Source organism: Mus caroli, chromosome 4 (genome assembly GCF_900094665.2).
Source record: "Mus caroli chromosome 4, CAROLI_EIJ_v1.1, whole genome shotgun sequence".
Taxonomy (NCBI): domain Eukaryota; kingdom Metazoa; phylum Chordata; class Mammalia; order Rodentia; family Muridae; genus Mus; species Mus caroli.
In genome coordinates this window covers 123,389,214-123,407,392 of record NC_034573.1, presented here as the reverse complement: position 1 = coordinate 123,407,392, position 18,179 = coordinate 123,389,214, and the positions used below count along the sequence as shown (strand labels likewise).

Below are 18,179 nucleotides of genomic sequence, written 5' to 3'. Positions count from 1 at the left end.
TAGCTCAGAGGTAGAGGTCCTCAGCTCTGGGAAAAAAAAAGACAAAAAAATTTCTACTGGTCGTGGTGGTGCAGGCCTTTAATCCCGGCATTTGGGAGGCAGAGGCAGGCAGATTGGATTTCTGAGTTTGAGGCCAGCCTGGTCTATAGAGTGAGTTCCAGGACAGCCAGAGCTATACATAGAAACCCTGTCTTGAAAACCAAAACCAAAACCAAACAAACAAAAAACAGTGTGAAAGATGGAGTTGCTTTGTTTCTTTAGGTTGACATTGGGAGTTATGTTTTATTTGAAATATTCCATAGACCAGAATCAGCATGTACCTGTATTTTTTGTTATCTTATGATTATATTTGTAGCATTGCTAGGAATCAAACCCTAGAGTCTTATCCATGAGGGTCTTACCACAGAACTGCATTTATTTTATTTTTATTTCACTTTGGTAGGGAGCTGATGGTGAGGGTAATTCTTTTTTTTTTTCTCGAGACAGGGTTTCTCTGTGTAGCCCTGACTGTCCTGGAACTCACTCTGTAGACCAGGCTGGCCTAGAACCAGAAATCCGCCTGCCTCTGCCTCCCAAGTGCTGGGATTAAAGGCGTGTGCCACCACTGCTCAGCAGGTAATTCTTATGTCAGCACAAACAGCGGATAGAATTATGCCCAAGGCTATTTTGTCTTAGCTCAGAAAAAAAAGTCTCATTGAGAAATGAACATTTCTTTAAATGGGTCTTTTATTTTTTGTAAAATTAGAATCTCCCAAATTGTTTTAAGACTTTGAGGTGAGTGGAAAAGTAAACCAGAAAAGCAGTGTGCGATGCGAACTCTTGAAGCTGGAAGCCACCCGGTTCGGTTCGCTCTTGGGGCTTCCTGGGCACGATTTTTACCGCGAAGTGCTGTGGAACATCGGACTCCGTTCCATGTTCCCCCGCGACAATCCAGTTCGTGTCTTAGCGCTCCTGCCTGCGAGCCGGGAGCATAATGAATTGCCTTGACTCTAGCTTCAATCCACTTTCCTCGCTTAATATGCAGCCCAAAGTTTTGCAGCTCACTGTCAGATGGTTGTGCTAGACTTTCACACTGATCCCAAAGCCTCCGCTGGGGCTGTTTCTTCACACGGAGTTACAAACTTTAAGAAACACAGCTCCAGACGGAAATCCACGCCAGGCTTTGAACTCTGCTTCTGGCTTCCGTCAACTGACACAGTTGCCCTTTTGCTCAAACTCGCAGCTCCAGCTTGCACTTGAGAGCGCTCGGCTGGGTGTCTGCTGTGGCGCCGCGGCGGGAATGTGCGGGGGCCACGGCCCGGCTCCGCACGCCTCAGCCCGGAGCAGGCAGAACCCTCCCTCTGCCCCTGCTAGCAAGCGTCCTGCCCCGAGTCCAGTATGGGAGAGAGGTCTGCGGGGCAGGCGAGGCCGACCTTTTGTTTGTTTGAGGAGTTTCGTGTTTCAGACATTTAGAGTGAGCAAACTGCGAGGGAGGAAGAAGGGCTTGTCCTCCCTGCAAGCGTTTCTTTCTCCTAGCAAAGCCTCCAGGCCCAGCTTCCACATTTTGCAGTTGACTGTGTGGGATCTTCATAGGTTCATCCCTCATTCTCGGGCCCAATCCATGCACGCTGTGCAGCCAGAGAGAATGAGAGCACATCCTCTGCCATTTTCAGCCGGTTGCTGCCGGCAGCCCAGCCCCCTTTCCTTGGCTGTGGCTGTCGCCGGAGTTCCGGCGCCCAGAAGCGGCCCCCGGTCCGCCCGGCCTCGGATCCAGTCCACTTTTGCCGACTGCCGTCCTGCCCGGCTTGGTGATAAGAACTCTCCTGTGAGAGCGAGCGAACGAGACTTTAGTCCGGTTTCCATGTCAACGATTCAGTCCATATTTGCCATCAGGCTGCCGGTGGCAGAGGCGCTTTCGAGAGGAGAGCGCTGTCCTAGCCCTATAATCTGCACCGGGATTCCTGAGCTGCCTGGGTGTGGGGTGAAAAGGCAGGGGCTGTGGGGGAAAAATACCCACCGAGGGGAGGACCCACGGCCCCGAGTCGGGGTCTTGCTGCTCGGGCCAGCCACGTGCCCGCTCCTCCCCTCCCCCTTCTCCTTCCCAGTGCCCCTGGGGAAAGCGGATGGACCAGTTTCTAAGAAAGTTCCTCAGCCCAGCAGTCTTAGGTTAATGTTGTAGATCTTAGAGAGGAAGGGACTCTAAGGATTTGAGATCTTTAAAAAAGAAAGAAAGAAAGAAAAGTAGAGAAGAAAAACACTACCTCTCCTGACCCAGGTGGATATATTTTTATGCACTTTGCCTCATTGCTAGATTAAAATGGTGACTGTTTTCAAAACAGCGTGACCACGTGTAGGGAAAGGGATTTTGGCGCTTTCCATATGCACGGCCATGGAAGAAGGCCATGTGGACTTTCCTTGAAGACAAATCCATTCTCGCTTCCAGATTTTCACTGGGCTCCAGGTTTCCCATTACACCCCAGTTCCGAGGAAAATGGCAGGGTAATTGCATGTAAAAAATTCCTCATTTGTGTGCGGGACTCAGGACTGTTTGGCAGCTCCGAGGCAGTTGATTAAATAGCAAAGCTCCATTTATGAGGCAGCCTATAATTTGGTTTCTAGGACCTAATGCACCACTAGAGTTGTGCTTCTGAGGGCCGTGAATGAAAACTGGTCTATACCAGCCAGTTCCATCGCCTTGGCAGGTTGGTTTGGTTCTTGGTTGGGGGATGGGAGAGCAGAGGGGCTCTGGCCATGGCTCCATTTTCAGTTTACTAAGGAAGGTTTGTAGTATGGGGTGTTCTTGATTTTTCTTGGGGGTAGTAGAAATGACTTAGCCTTTCAGAATTATTTCTGTTGACCCATGACATGGTGAGAACTCCAGGGGCCTGCAGAGCCCACAAGTTCTAAAATAATGGTCTGTGGTCCAAAGTCTCCATTTATAAAATCTGGGAGGAAAAGAGGCCTTTGTCATTGATGCTTTCCCAAGGCAGTCTTGGTCCTGGAGAGACGCTGGAATTCCCTCTGGTTTCTCCTGGCTTGCCCTGTCAGAGCATTCCAGGCCTGCCTGAAAAGAAAAGGCTGCTGTGGAACTGGTGAGGCCTGTAGGTCTGGACAACTCTGAGCTTTTCCGCGAATGCCTTGATCTTCACAGATAAACCTGGCCTTAGGGTCTCTGGTAAACTTCAAGGAGTCTTACACCTTAGGATAGACAGCAGATCTGAGGGGCATCCGTTTTCTGTGTGACCTGTTAGGCTCTGCTTTTTCTCTCTTTAAAGAGAAAATGGTTTCCATTTTCTGCATCCCTCTTCTGCAGTGGTTTTTGAACAGAGGTTCTTTCAGTCCCTGGAGTCTCTTCTGTGGGCTGTTTACAGTCTTCCAAGGTACTTGCCTTTGGAGATTGGGCTACTGGCCATTGTGAGCTAGGTTCCCTTAGGAAGTGCTAATGGAGCTTGGTTTGCCTGGAGGACTGTCTTAAGCCCCCAACGCATCAGTAGCCACCATTTTAAGAGAACTGGTGGGATGACCACGTTTGATTTTCCAACCTCCTGACACTGATCTGATCCGGTGGTTGGATTTGTTCACAATGTAAGTGCCTTTCTTTTCTCTTTTCCTCCTTTTTTTTCTGGCTAAGTAGACAAGATGCGGCTTCAGCGACTCACTCCACTTTTTATAGCCACACACTTCTGCCCTCTGACTTTAAGTGACCTGGGCAGTCCCCTCCCTTCAGTCTGTTGGTGAAATGGGGGATAATCCAGACCTCATGCCCCCAGGGCCTTGTCAGGGAGGGCTAATGAGGGCAGGGCACGGGAGAACCGATAGTTTGAACAATGGTCAGTCTTGCTTTGGGGCTAGCCAAAGGGGGGAAAAAAGCAGGGCTCGCTCAGCTGGGTCTCTAGAGCAGGTCTGCAAAAGGCTTTGAAGAAGAAAAGTGCTGCGGAGGTGCTAAGTCGCAGCCAAGAGCCCAGGCCCGGTGCCAGGGGGTCAGTCCCAGCCGCGGCGGCCGCGGTTTCGGGCTCAGGCCAATTTTGCAGGCGCGGGTAAAGTTCACGCGGCCCGCTCCCTCTGGAGCGGCCGGGAGGGGACAGGCCAGGCTGGGAACGCGGCGAGCGAGGCGGCGCAGGCTCCGGAGGCGCAGGCTCCGGGCCGGGTTTTCCCCGAAGCCTTCGGCGGCGGCGCTGCCGAGCGAAAGAGGCTGAGGGCTTGCCGCCGCCGCGGCTCCTTCTCTCCCCTCCTCCTTTGTGAGGGGAAGGGAGCGAGTCCATTCCACGGCCTGCTCCCGCTCCGCGCTCCAGTCCGGGTTTTTCAGGCGGCCGCGACGGCGCTGGGTAAAATGGCAGTGCTGAGCCTCGTGTCGGAGTGAGGGGGACTCGGAGGAGAGTGGGGCGCTCTAGCTGCTCAGTCCCGCCGCCCGCCCGCTCGCTCGCTCGCTCGCTCGCCCGCCCGCCCGCCACCGCGCAGCAGCCTTGGCCCGAGCCGCGGCCGGGGAGGCGAGGCAGGGCGCCCGCCGGAGCAGCGCTCCTACTCTGCCTCCCGGCGCCCCGTCTGCCGCCGCGCGCCCTCCAGCCCGCCCGCTCGCTCGCCCGCCCGTCCCGGGTCCCCCCTCCCCCCCGCTCCCTCCCTCCTTTCCCGCCCCCTCCCCCTCGCCTCCCTCCCTCCCTCCCTCCTCCTTTCTCCGGCAGCAGAAAGCGGAGAGTCACAGCGGGGCCAGGCCCTGGGGAGCGGAGCCTCCACCGCCCCCCTCATTCCCAGGCAAGGGCTTGGGGGGAATGAGCCGGGAGAGCCGGGTCCCGAGCCGCCAGAGCCCGGAGCAGCTGAGCCGCCGGCGCCTCGGCTGCCGCCGCCGCCTCCTCCTCCTCCTCCGCCGCCAGCCCGGAGCCTGAGCCGGCGGGGCGGGGGGGAGAGGAGCGAGCGCAGCGCAGCAGCGGAGCCCCGCGAGGCCCGCCCGGGCGGGTGGGGAGGGCAGCCCGGGGGACTCGGCCCCGGGGCGGGGTGGGAGGGGGGAGAAGACGAAGACAGGGCCGGGTCTCTCCGCGGACGAGACAGCGGGGATCATGGCCGCGCAGGTCGCCCCCGCCGCCGCCAGCAGCCTGGGCAACCCGCCGCCGCCGCCCTCGGAGCTGAAGAAAGCCGAGCAGCAACAGCGGGAGGAGGCGGGGGGCGAGGCGGCGGCGGCAGCGGCAGCGGCCGAGCGCGGGGAAATGAAGGCAGCCGCCGGGCAGGAGAGCGAGGGCCCCGCCGTGGGGCCGCCGCAGCCGCTGGGAAAGGAGCTGCAGGACGGGGCCGAGAGCAATGGGGGTGGCGGCGGCGGCGGAGCCGGCAGCGGCGGCGGGCCCGGCGCGGAGCCGGACCTGAAGAACTCGAACGGGAACGCGGGCCCTAGGCCCGCCCTGAACAATAACCTCCCGGAGCCGCCGGGCGGCGGCGGCGGCGGCAGCAGCGACGGGGTGGGGGCGCCTCCTCACTCGGCCGCGGCCGCCCTGCCGCCCCCAGCCTACGGCTTCGGGCAAGCCTACGGCCGGAGCCCGTCTGCCGTCGCCGCCGCGGCGGCCGCCGTCTTCCACCAACAACATGGCGGACAACAAAGCCCTGGCCTGGCAGCGCTGCAGAGCGGCGGCGGCGGGGGCCTGGAGCCCTACGCCGGGCCCCAGCAGAACTCGCACGACCACGGCTTCCCCAACCACCAGTACAACTCCTACTACCCCAACCGCAGCGCCTACCCCCCGCCTCCCCAGGCCTACGCGCTGAGCTCCCCGAGAGGTGGCACTCCGGGCTCCGGCGCGGCGGCGGCCGCCGGCTCCAAGCCGCCTCCCTCCTCCAGCGCCTCTGCCTCCTCGTCGTCTTCGTCCTTCGCTCAGCAGCGCTTCGGGGCCATGGGGGGAGGCGGCCCCTCAGCGGCCGGCGGGGGAACTCCCCAGCCCACCGCCACCCCCACCCTCAACCAACTGCTCACGTCGCCCAGCTCGGCCCGTGGCTACCAGGGCTACCCCGGGGGCGACTACGGCGGCGGGCCCCAGGACGGGGGCGCGGGCAAAGGCCCGGCGGACATGGCCTCGCAGTGCTGGGGGGCTGCGGCGGCGGCGGCGGCGGCGGCAGCGGCCGTCTCGGGAGGGGCCCAACAAAGGAGCCACCACGCGCCCATGAGCCCCGGGAGCAGCGGCGGCGGGGGGCAGCCGCTCGCCCGGACCCCTCAGGTACACAGCCGAGCGGGGAGGGGGCTGGGGCCAGCGGGACCGGGGGGTGGGCTGGGTGGCGGCTGCGGGGAAGCAGGCCCCGGCCGTGGGCTCCCCTCGGGCTTGGGCCCCCACTGCCGGGGAGCTGCCATTGTCTGGCTCTTCTCTCTTAAAATGGCTGCCTGTCTGCCTTCCTCTCCTTCCCTCGATCAGCCTTTGTGTGGGGCTTTTCCAGGGGTGTCTGTCCGGTTTCTCCTCCTCCGCTGGTCCTTTCGAACTCTGGGGGTCTCCAGGGGGGTGCAGAGCAAAGTGTGCCTGGAAGGGACAGGCCTGGTCAAGGGGGGGGTGCTGGGGGTTCAGGTTAGGGGTGTAGGCAGTGTCATGAACCCGGGAGAAAGAAGCAACGTTTTCTTGCTCACCTGCCGCTCCTCTGTCCCCCCTTGCCTTCCTCTAGGCCGTTCCCCAATATACGCTTTTAAAGAGTGGCCCCTAGGGTTCGGGGGACCTCGGGGGAGAGCTGGGGCCTGCTTGGGGGCAGCTCGAGGCCGACTGTGGTTCGCTCTGGGCCGCCCTGGCCACCTCTTGTCTCAGTCTCCGGCGGCCCAGTGGCCTGGGCTTCTCTCTGAAGTGCTGGTAAACACAGAGTGATTGGAGTAGTAAGTGCAGATTGCTTTGGTTTGGGATTTGAATTATGGAGGTAAAATCCTTCTGTCAAAGCCAGGAGACAGTTGGTCTTAGGTTGACATCCTATCTGTGATCTGATTGGCTCCCCATCTTCTGCTCTTGGCCATTTATAATTGCCTCTGATGTAATGGTACAACAATCCTGATGAGCTCATAAACTTTTACACTCTGCTTTTCTGCCAGTGATAACCCAAACCTTCGCTGCCACTATCCGCCTTTTATTCCAGAGCTGAAATTGGCTGTGACCTTGAGGAGGGAGGTTTAAGCAGCAATACTGTATCAGCAGGAGCAGAGTCCCAGACAGGCTGCCCTTGTTACATTGTGCCTGAAACAAAAGAGGAGGCGATGGCATTTTGCTTGCACCTTGGATTTATTTTGCTTGTTATGTTTTATGCAGTCTGAAATAGATTCTGTGTTGTTGGAACAGTAGCTGAGTTTTTCTCTACAATGGGTTTGCTGTTTGTTTTCGTTTTTGTTACTTTCCTGATGGTATAAATGAGTTCTTTGATGGCGCTGAAGATACATTTGTCTCGAGTAGTTTTTGACACTGTTCACTTATACTGTTCAGTTACAGAACTGAAATTATTTTACTGGCTATTTTTTTTTTTTATGAAACGCAAATGTAGGATCTGTAGGGGAAGATGATAGAAGATGATTTTTGTTAATATTCTGCTGAGAGCTGGGAGCGGTCTGATAATTTGATATTAGGTTCAAGACTTCTGCAAGGCTTGTCTCTTTGTTTACACGTTGAATCTTTTAACACTTCCTTTTGTTAATTGAACTTTGGGGGGATCAGCTCAATTGAAGGAGGGGATGCAGATGGCCTTCTTGGTCCAGGGAGAGAGTTTTTTCTCCTGAAGGCTTGGTTTAGGATTTTTCTGAATTGTTTCTGGAATATCTCTGTTTTGTCATCAGTTACTTGAGAGCTTTAAAATAGAGACTTGCCACTATTTTTCTTTGTATCTTAAGTTGTGTGACTCTCCCCCTTCTGTGTTGTAAAGATGATCAACAGTGGCACTCAGGGCTGCGACTTTGCCACCTTCCCATGCCTTTTTGTACATTTTGTCTGCTTTTCCTTTGCTTGCTTTCCTCAGGGTTATCAGGTCCCCTATGGAGTCATCTTTTCAAAGAGGGCAGCAGCCCCCCCCCCCAGGTTCCCATTCCTAGCAGTTGTGCTGTTGCTGGATCTTGTTCATGTGGAACCGTGGTTCCTTGTGTCCCCTCCCTGTACTCCACGACTTTTGTACTCTTGTGTTGAGCTGGGAACTTTGAGAATAGTCCTGTGAAGCAGCTCTGCTGTGATGCTCTAATCTTCCCTCATGTTCTTCATCTGGGTGAGAATGGGCAGGCAGTCAGTTTCCCCCGCTCTCTGGGGGATAAGTTCTGACTTAAAGACTGCACACATGCCCAGTCATCTTGTTATGCGTACTTTTGTTTTGACTAAGAAATTTACATCTCTTGAGAACTATTTATTAGAGGAAGTAATCGGGAGTGTGTGTGTTCCTTTTGAGTCAGGGTCTCATGTACCCGAGGATATTCTGGGACTCAACAATGTGTCCATAGCCATCTCTGCCTCCTATATGCTAGGATTACAGGCAGGAGCCATGTTTTGTTTATTTTTTAATCAACTTTGTGGTACAATAATTTCTAGGTTTGGTCATTAAATAGTTGCGCATTCCATATGTGTCTAGGAACTGCACGTATGTTTTGTCCAGGGGACACAAGAATGGGTGAAGTGCTTGTTTAGAAGCCTCAGTGTGCTGGTTGCTGTTGGAATACTTGGGCAGGGGCGGGGTGTCTATTGTCACCAGCCTCCAACACTGACCAAATTTCTATCCAATTTCATTTCAGTTCTGAGATGCAAGGAATGAGCTGGAGAGCAGTAAATTGTGGAAGAGATAGTACAACTTTAGTTTTGTAAGCTTCAGGTGTGTATAGCAGCCTAGGCGTCTTAAGAGAGTAGTAGTCTCTAGAGATATAGGGAATTAGGCTTTGCTCTTCGATTCTTTTGCTACTTAAGGATACACCTGTCATGCCTTTTGAAGTTTGAGGCTGGTTTTGAACTCAAGGATAACTTTGAACTCTTGTTCCTCCTACCTCTACCCCTGAAATTCTGGAATCTATGTGTGCATGCATTACCAGGCCTGTTTGTTTTGGTTTTGTAGATTTTTAAAATTTATGTGAATGTGTTTGTGCACCTACATGAGTTTATGAGTTTACTAGATGTGTCCAGGGGACAGAAGTGGCCAGAAGGTGTCTGATTTCCTGAAACAGTTACAGACTGTTGTGAGCTGCCTACTGTGGGTGCTGGGAACCAACTGTACTCAGCTGTCCCTCTGTACAGCCCTAGGCCAGGGGCTTTCTGTAGTGCTGGGAGTTGAACCTGACATTTCTCAGATGCTAGCTAGCTAGGTAAGCACTCTGCCAACGAGGCTCTATTCCTAATCACTAGGTATTAAGGAAGGTTACCCCTCTCCTCAATCAACCCAGGCATAGATGGAAGAGGTTTTCTCTGTGTGTGTGTGTGTGTTTAATGGCTGGTGTGGTAACTCTTGGGAGGCAGAGGCAGGTGGATCTCTGGAGTTCTAGGCCAGCATGATCTACAGAGTGAGTTCTAGGCCAGCCAGAGCTGCATAATGAGACCCAGTCTCGAAACAAAACAAAGGTATTTTTCATCTAATGGATGATTAGGTAAGATGATGCTGATATTTGACTTTGTTTTTATGAAATAAAGATGAGTGTGTGTTTTTCATAGGAATTGGTACAATCACAGTGAAAGTTTTCCTTCATCCCTTTAATCACCAGTAGCATGTTTCAAGGGCTTGGGTGGTACGATGACACAGTTTTAGGACACCTGTATGCACGGTTTATGTAAAGCTTTTCCCGTGGGTCACTTTTAACAGGAACACCTTGAGAGTAATACTAATTTATCATAGTGAAAATGCAAAATACAGCCTGGTGAGGTCATGTGTATGTGTGTGTGGGGTGGAGAGAGAAGGGGCAGAAGTTTGAGGCCAGCCTTTATAAAACAAAGCAGAACTGTAGTGAGTAGTTCTGGATTTGGCTGCAGATGCATGGCTGTTCTGTTTCTACTGTGCACTATTAGCTGAGATTCCAGACCTCTGGGAAACAGATGCAGGACTCCTGACTTATTGTCAGGATGCCTGCCTACTGGCAGATACTCTGGTCTGGCTGGACTACAGAACAATTGGAGTTCTCTCCACTTAGGAGGGGGAGGAACACTGACAGTACAGCTGTGGATGCTTGATCTTAACCTGTCTACTGTCCATGGTGGTGTGTGATGAGATTGGGTCCTGAGTCGAGAAAAGAGGGAATAGGAAGTTCTTCAGGATTGAGCTCTAAAAGGACTTTTTTTATGGTTGCAGCACCCACTCTCCATGTTATAATATCTGATGAGCAGAACCTACTATAACCTTCCTTTGTTGGATCAATTTGTATAGGTGTGTGTTAGCTACAATAGGTGTTTCACATAGCAGTTGGTGAGCTTTTTTAAATGTGGGAGTAGGCTAACGAAGTAATGAACTGGGTCCTTTCCTGTTCTCACCTCCTGAACACTGTATTGATTTGCTTAAAATCTTTTAAGCTTTAGAAGCAATGGCAGCATGAAGATGTTTACAGTATGGTATTTAAGAGCCAGCAATGAGGATTGACACCTGGATTCCTATATTCACAAGGAAGACCATACATTTAAGGCTAACCTAGGTTACATAGCGAATCTCAGGCTAGCCTGGACTACCTAGAGAAACCCAGTATCCAGGAGGGAAAGAGATGGTGGCACATACTTGTAATCCCAGTTCGGGAGGCGAAAGAAGCACGAAGATGTCCTGTCTTTTGAGGTAGCCAGAGCTAAGTGTAGCAAGACCCTGAATCAAACCAAATCAGTAAAGTATACAGAATACATTGATAAGTGAATGGAATTCTTCCAATGAACTGTGTTTCTTTGGGCTTTGAAAAAGATCCTTAACCCCCCCCTTATTTATTTATATATTTTTTATTTTATTTTATTCGACACAGGGTTTCTCCGTGTAGCCCTGGCTGTCCTGGAACTCACTCTGTACACCAGGTTGGCTTTGAACTCAGAAATTTGCCTGCCTCTGCCTCCCAAGTGCTGTGATTAAAGGCGTGTGCCACCGCTGCCCATCTATTTTTTTATTTTTGATTGGTCCTCAATTGCACACTGAGTTTTGTGTTGCCTAGTGGTGATGGCCCAGAGCTTCTACCTCGGCGAGGGAGGCTTGGATTACATATAAAACTGACCCAGGGCAATCAACTGCATTTTTGGTTAAATGAAGGGAATGGACCAATAATTTTTATTCTTTTTTTTTTGTTTTGTTTTGTTTTTTCGAGACAGGGTTTCTCTGTGTACCTTGGCTGTCCTGGAACTCACTCTGTAGACCAGGCGGGCCTCGAACTCAGAAATCCACCTGCCTCTGCCTCCCGAGTGCTGGGATTAAAGGCGTGCGCCACCACGCCCGGCTTCAATAATCTTTATTCTTAAGTAGCCCCCTACCCACCCACCTGCCTGCCCGGGTGTGTGTGTGTGTGTTTGAGATAGGGTCCTGATGTGTGTAGCTCAGGTTGGCTTTTCAGCTCTTAGTCTTCCTGGGTGTGGGCAGGAATTTCAGTGGTGGTGTGGAGCTCCCTTTCTTCCCCTAAGCTTAAGGAACTCAAAGTTGTTCCCTGGCATTTGCAGGGACAAGCTTGGAGAAGTTGAATGTTACAGAGAAAACTGTCTCTAAAAACTGTTAATCTGTTCATTAGTTACTTCACCTGGTTGGAGGTTTCAAAACAGTGAAGGCATTGAAATACTTAAGACAGACTTGAAAATAGTTGTTTTAGCATCCCCAGGAGGCTTGCCACTGGGCTGGGCTAGGAAGGAGGTATTGATACAATTTAACATGCGTGTACTGCTGTGAGGTCGGGCAGGTGGTTAGGGAGTGGGGAGAGGTAGCATTTAGCTCTCAAGACTCTGTGTTTGGGCAGGTCTGGGTCTGGTTTGGGCGGTTGGTTGTAATCTGAATGCCTGGACTTGCCCGGTAAATTTTGCTGAGAGAAACAAAAGTTCTGAGCCTGGAACAGGAAAAACCAAATGTTAGATGGGAAATTCTTTAGGTTGCCTTCCTCCTACCCTGGTTTAAAGAACTACAGGGTATAGCTTGCTGTAGTCCTGGAAGTGGGTGTCCCCCCCCCCCCAGCACACCTGAATTTCTCATTTTTTCTTTTAGTAGTTTAAGAGTGTAAGTTCTGCGTATTGGAGCTGTGCTGGAGGGAAGCTTGCCTCTGTAGAGGAGGAACACGGGGAAGGAACAGTGTTTGATAGTTCTCTGCTTGACACAGCAGCTTCTTCCTCTGAAGGAACTGAGTGTCTGAGAGCTTTGTGTAAATACTTGCTGAGTTGTCAATATGTACCCAGGAGGTTTCTGTTCTAAGATGTAAACGGCTCTATAGAGTGTTTGACAGGCAAATTAATACACATTTTTCAAGCAAAGATAATGCTAGGCACCTCACAAGGTAGAGGAAGGGATAGAGAAGAAGGTAGCATGTAGCATATGTGCAGGGTGTGCAGGACCGAGAGGTTAGCAGAGGATCTGAAAGAACTTCAAGGCAAGCCCTGATGAGTTGAAGACAGGAAACTTTGTTAAAAGTCAGTTGAGAAGCCTAGAGAAGTTTGGGAGGGCTGAAGCTTCAGCAGTGAAGTAAGCTAAGTGTGTTCAGAAGCTTGGCTTGGAATACTTTGAGTTAAAGCCTTGTTCTTTGGAGAAGGATTTGTAGTTTGGCATGAGTCTTGGATTGGATTTGCATTTCTGGAATACCAGAAAGATACTGAAGGTTCACTGTTAGCGTTCCTCTCCTGTTCAGCTGTGTATTATAAACCTCCTTCCTCGCTCAAAGGCCAGGCAAGTTTATACAGGTTTTTTTTTTTTTTTTTCGGTTTTTTGAGACAGGGTTTCTCTGTGTAGCCCTGGCTGTCCTGGAACTCACTTTGCTGGCTTTGAACTCAGAAATCTGCCTGCTTCTGCCTCCTGAGTGCTGGGATTAAAGGCGTGCACTACCACGCTGGGCTGTTTATACAGTTTTTACAGCGCTGCTCTGTAATACACATGCTAAAGGTCATCTCCTCAGTTCTGGGTTTGTTGTCTGACTAGATCCTATTTCAAGGTTACCTGGGTAAAGTTTAGAAATTTCCATTTTATATTAATATTTCTCGATTTGATCCTTCAGTGATAACTTTTTTTTTCTTTCTTTTAAAGATCTAGTACACTGTGGCTGTCTTCAGACGCCACTAGCAGAGGGCGTCAGATCTCATTATGGGTGGTTGTGAGCCACCATGTGGTTGCTGGGATTTGAACTCAGGACCTTCGGAAGAGCAGTCAGTGCTCTTACTTGCTGAGCTATCTCACCAGCCGGATAACTTCCTTTTTATGGAGAAGGAAGAACCTGATTTGGTAGCCTTGTGAAATGACCAGAGTAATCTTGTCACAGGGAGCTGGGTGTGGTGTCCCACACCTTTAATTCCAGATTTGAAAGGCAGAGGCAGGTGGATCTCTGCCTGTAAGGCCAGCCAGGGCTACACAGTGAGGCCCTGTTTTACTACTACCCCTCACACCCCTGCCCCCCAAAATAAGGAACTAAATCCACTGACTGTCAGATACAACACAAAAAGGTGTTTCTGTTGGTTTTTAGTTTAGTTTTGTTTTAAAGGCAGTGTTCTGTGAGAGACTATTGATTTAGTTTATATAATGGCAGGGACTATGAATGTAATTATGTCCATGACAGTCATTTTTAGGTTCAGCTCTGTTAAAGAGGCTATCAGCTTTTAAAGCAAAAGTAAGAAGAGACTTGGGATGCCATTGACTTTGATTGCCCAGGATTGTTTAGGTCTTTCCCATTACAAAGGGTAAAGTTATTAGAACGTCAGTCATGTTGCTGTGAGCATCATTTCCAGATTAGAAGATCTAGAGATGCCAGTGGGGATGAGGAGTGGGCCCAGATATTTAATACTAAGTACTAGAAAAGGATTTAGATTTAAAAGGTAGTATACAAGCTGGGTGGTGGTGGTGGTGGCACACGCCTTTAATCCCAGCACCTGGGAGGCAGAGGCAGGTGGATTTCTGAGTTCAAGGCCAGCCTGGTCTACAGAGTGGGTTCCAGGACAGCCAGGGCTACACAAAGAAACCCTGTCTCGAAAAACCAAAAAGGGGAAAAAAAAAAAGGTAGAAGACAGAGCCAAGTGTGAAGGTAAGGTATATATCCTGTAATCTCAGAGGTTGGGGGCTGGGATTTGGGAGGCTTGAGACAAGAGAACCACTGCAAGTTCAAGCCAGCCTGCTGCGGCTCATAGAAATCTGTCTCAACCCCACTCACTCCCTAGAGAAAGGATGGAGCTGTAAAGGGATTGAGTTCTCTTAAACTGTGCGCACAGATCCAGAAAACTTGGCAACGTGGTTTGCTGTGGATGTATACCCAGGTCAGGACTGTAGGTTAGAGCCAGGAGGTGTGGCACACAGCTAGCACTTGGAAGGCAGAGGCAGGTGGATCTGTGTGCCTTCAAGAGACCAGTTTGGTTTACAGAGCTAGTTCTAGGACGGCCAAGGCTGCTAGAAACTTTTTCTTGAGAAAAAAAGTATCCAGGCTGAAGGGTATGGAGTTGAGGGGTAGTCAGAACTGAGCAGGCTTAGAGAGGGAGTGCAGTTTAGATGGGTAGCATTTGTCAAGCTAAATAATTTAAAAGAAGTTAAAATATTAACTTGCCCTTTATCCATAATGATTGCTAATTTCATGCCTTTGTTGAATCCAAGCTGTATAGTTCTTTTGTACGTCTCGTCTACTTTAGTATACTAACCATAAAACTCCTGAAAAGGGGTGGCTGCATGGGCTTGGTGGGTTTTCTGGCTGTGTTGGAATCTGCTAAGTTCTAGACCAGTTTGTGGATAATAGTAATTTCTGCATTTGGAAGGTCTTGTCACCTTTAGAGTTTGTATAATCTGGATAGCCCTGGTAGTTCAGTCTGGACAATGTTCTTAGAGTTAGCTGAGTTTTCTTTGCAAATTATTAGGGTGAGTGACTGTCACCTGTGTTCAGGTGCCAGAGAGGAAGTATGATTCCTTGGAGTTAGAGTTAGGTGCTTGTAAGCCAGCAAGTGTGTGTGCTGGGAACTGAACTCAGAACAGGAAGCCTTCTAAAGCCCTGAGCCGGTTCTGTAATACTGGTCCACTGACAGTAGTGCTAGGACACAGTGCTTGCTTGCACCGTTCTTCTCTGTTTCTGAAGGGCTGCAGCTGTGCTCAGCTGAGTTGCTGTAGATGCTCCTTGGGGTGGATAAGACTGCATATGTGCAGTTTGCAGGAGTTCCTTTAGAGAAATGGCTTTAATACTGTTTATTAGAGCTACAAACACACTTACTCCTTATGGAGCCTCTGAAATGCAATGGTTGTGATTTTTCTCACCTACTGGTCTTTGTGTTTGAGCCTGGCACTTGTGAAGGACCATCAATACCCAAGTGTGAATTGTGTGGCCAATGTCAAGCCACTTACAACAGAAAAATGCTTCTTCCTGGAAGTGGATAGGTTATACCTCCAATATGGAAGTGTGGATTCTCCTTTCAATCGTGTAATTGCCATGAAGTGTAGAGATGAGAGGACAGCATACCTGGTGGAGTTGACCCACTTCTTTGCACCTACCTTCTTAGAGAGAGTGCATGCAGGGTTAGGAGGTGTTGAATGCAGGTCAGGCTTGTTATTAACAAAGTTTTACCCACTAAGCCATCTTGTCAGCCTTGCCAGTATGGAACCTTGATACAGATTCTAATTTAGAAATCTCTTTCTTGGAGCAGTGGTGGAGCATGCTTTTGATCCTAGTACTTGGGAGGCAGGGGGAGGTGAATTCCTGAGTTTGAGGTCAGCCTGGTTTTCAGACTTCCAGGACATCCAGGGCACACAGAGAAACCCTGTCTCCAAAACCAACTAACCAAAGAAATCTTCCAGCTCCTATCTCTTTAAACTTTCTTTTTGGTTTTTGAGACAGGGTTTCTCTGTAGCCCTGGCTGTCCTGTCACTTTGTAGACCAGGCCACTTTGTAGACCAGGCTGGCCTTGAACTCAGAGATCCACCTGCCTCTGCCTCCTGAGTGCTGGGATCAAAGGCATGCGCCACTACGCCCAGCCTCTTTAAACTTTCTTGCCTTGGGGGTTTTGCATTTTGGGAAAGTGAACTTATCATAGTGCATTTGGCCTGGGTAGTACGTGTGCAGGACCTGAAGATGAACTCCGTAATCCCACATCATATCTGATCTTTAGATCTTTATGTATCTGAGTGTGCGCACGTGCATCATATGCATGTATGAGCCCACTGAGTTCAGAGGAGGGCTTTGGATCTCCTGGTATTGCAGTTCTGGGCAGTTGTGAGCTGCTATGTAGGTTTTGGGAACTCAACTCAGCCTTCTTGCGTTCATCACTGAGCCCTAGTCCCACATTTTAGAGGAATCAAGTTAGAGTAAACGTTAACTTAATAACTTCATTCCGTGAATTTGTCCATCACCCACTGAAACTGAGGAAAGGGTGCTTTGTTTTTATATGGCATGTGGAGAAGGAGGGGTCTGAGGGAGGTTTTGTAGGATGCTCGTGCCTAGCAGAAGAGTGTCTTTGGGGCAGGTCGAGTGTTTCCCAGTGGCTTCTGCATGTTGTAAGAATGGACTGGAGGGGGAAGAAGCCTGGTGCCAAGAATGCACTCCAGCCAGCTGCAGAGGGAATTCCATCCCCAAACGTTGACTTGAGTGTTGGTTATGGTGCGTAGTAGAGATCACCCAGTAATCCAGGACAGAGTTTTGTCATCCTCCGGGAAGTTATGTTGATACTGAATACTAAGGGCTTTGGGTTCTGGACTTGTATGTACTCTGCAGAGAGCATTGCATCTCCCTCATGAAGAGGAGATGGGCCATGTGCTGCCCCCACTGCCTTCATGCATTTGGGTGGCCTTATGGCTTTGTTGCTTCTGTATTCTCAAGTCTGCAGTGTTAGATATTAGTTTTCTTTTTCCCTTGGCATTGGCCGATTCATGATTTTCTGTGGCTCATCACCAGCAGCCAAGATTTTTAAATGCTTTTCACTCGTAAACTTGTTAGCTTTCACCTTGCTTGTTTAATCTCTGTTGGAAGGACCCCCTTGCCCACCCCAAGATACATCACCAGTATGATGGCCGGATGGGTGGGAGTGTGAGGGGTTGGTGTGATGGCGGGATGGGTGGGAGTGTGAGGGGTTGGTGTGATAGTCAGTTAAATGGTCATTTAAAAAACCATTTGCTGGGTGCTTTGTTTTGTTTTGCCTCCTGTTTTTCTTTCCTTGCTTACAGCCTGCTTACTGAGCCTTCCCAGTAAAGATGCATTTGAGCCTGCCTGTTAACTTTCAACTGACTCAAGAGTGGTGTACTTTGACTTTAAAAACAGTATGAATTTGGCTATGTGGTAGAGGACTAGTGACTGTGTTGTTTGGGGTACATCATTTTAAAGGTTCTACCAAGTGATTTCCCTGGAAATGGAGGGGACACCACAGCTTTCCTCTGTCCTTAGCAGACAGGTTACCTGGGCAGAAATTCTGTGGTTCCTTGCCATGTTTATTGTCATGTCTTTCTGACAAACACAGATGGCTTTATCTTCACCCTTTGGACAGCGTTCTGCTCTGATCCTGTGGTTGTGGAGTTCACAGGCTGGTCCCACTTTAGTCCAGAGCCTTGAAACTCTTTTAACATCCAGTTCAGATAACTTGTGTTTTTGGTGTCCAAGTTCAACCTGTTTAGGAATCTAGGCTGTCAACACCCCCCCCCCCAAAATCCAGAACAAACAAACCTATTTCATAATGGACTTAGGGAACAATTTCTCAAACATTTACTCAGGGACAGGCATCTTTACTGAGATCTTGACCTTGAAGTAGCATCCTAGTGAAGGTGTATATTTGTGACAGCTCCCTACCTGCACTGTGGCCTGGTTTGTGCCAAGCAAGCATTATGTTTGAATCTTGTATAATTTCCTCATTTACTCTTCAAAATATGGAGAGAGGAGGATTCTGTTCTTCCTCTTGGTTTCCAGTCATGAATGTAGAATTATAAAACATCCTTTAGGGTAGCTGTTAGCTTAAGGTCAAGTTGGGAGTGAATGAAGGTTTGTCAGAGCTATAGGTATTTTATTCATTTAAGGTATAAGGAATTAAATATAGGCTTTCTTGATGCCAGGCAAGAACTCTTTTTTTGTTTTTGTTTTTTTCGAGACAGGGTTTCTCTGTGTAGCCCTGGCTGTCCTGGAACTCACTTTGTAGACCAGGCTGGCCTCGAACTCA

At 50.2% G+C, this 18,179-nt stretch overlaps 1 protein-coding gene across 2 annotated transcripts in view; it reads left to right on the top strand.

Moving 5' to 3' along the window:
- The first annotated feature begins 4,992 nt into the window (after window positions 1–4,992).
- Window positions 4,993–18,179, top strand: part of Arid1a (AT-rich interaction domain 1A) — a 75,212-nt gene continuing 62,025 nt past the window's right edge. For both annotated transcript variants that reach the window (XM_021159226.2, XM_029476864.1), the window contains exon 1: window positions 4,993–6,170. In XM_021159226.2, coding sequence (XP_021014885.1) covers window positions 5,031–6,170 — 1,140 coding nt within the window. In that variant the 5' untranslated portion in view covers window positions 4,993–5,030. The remainder of the gene's footprint in view (window positions 6,171–18,179) is intronic.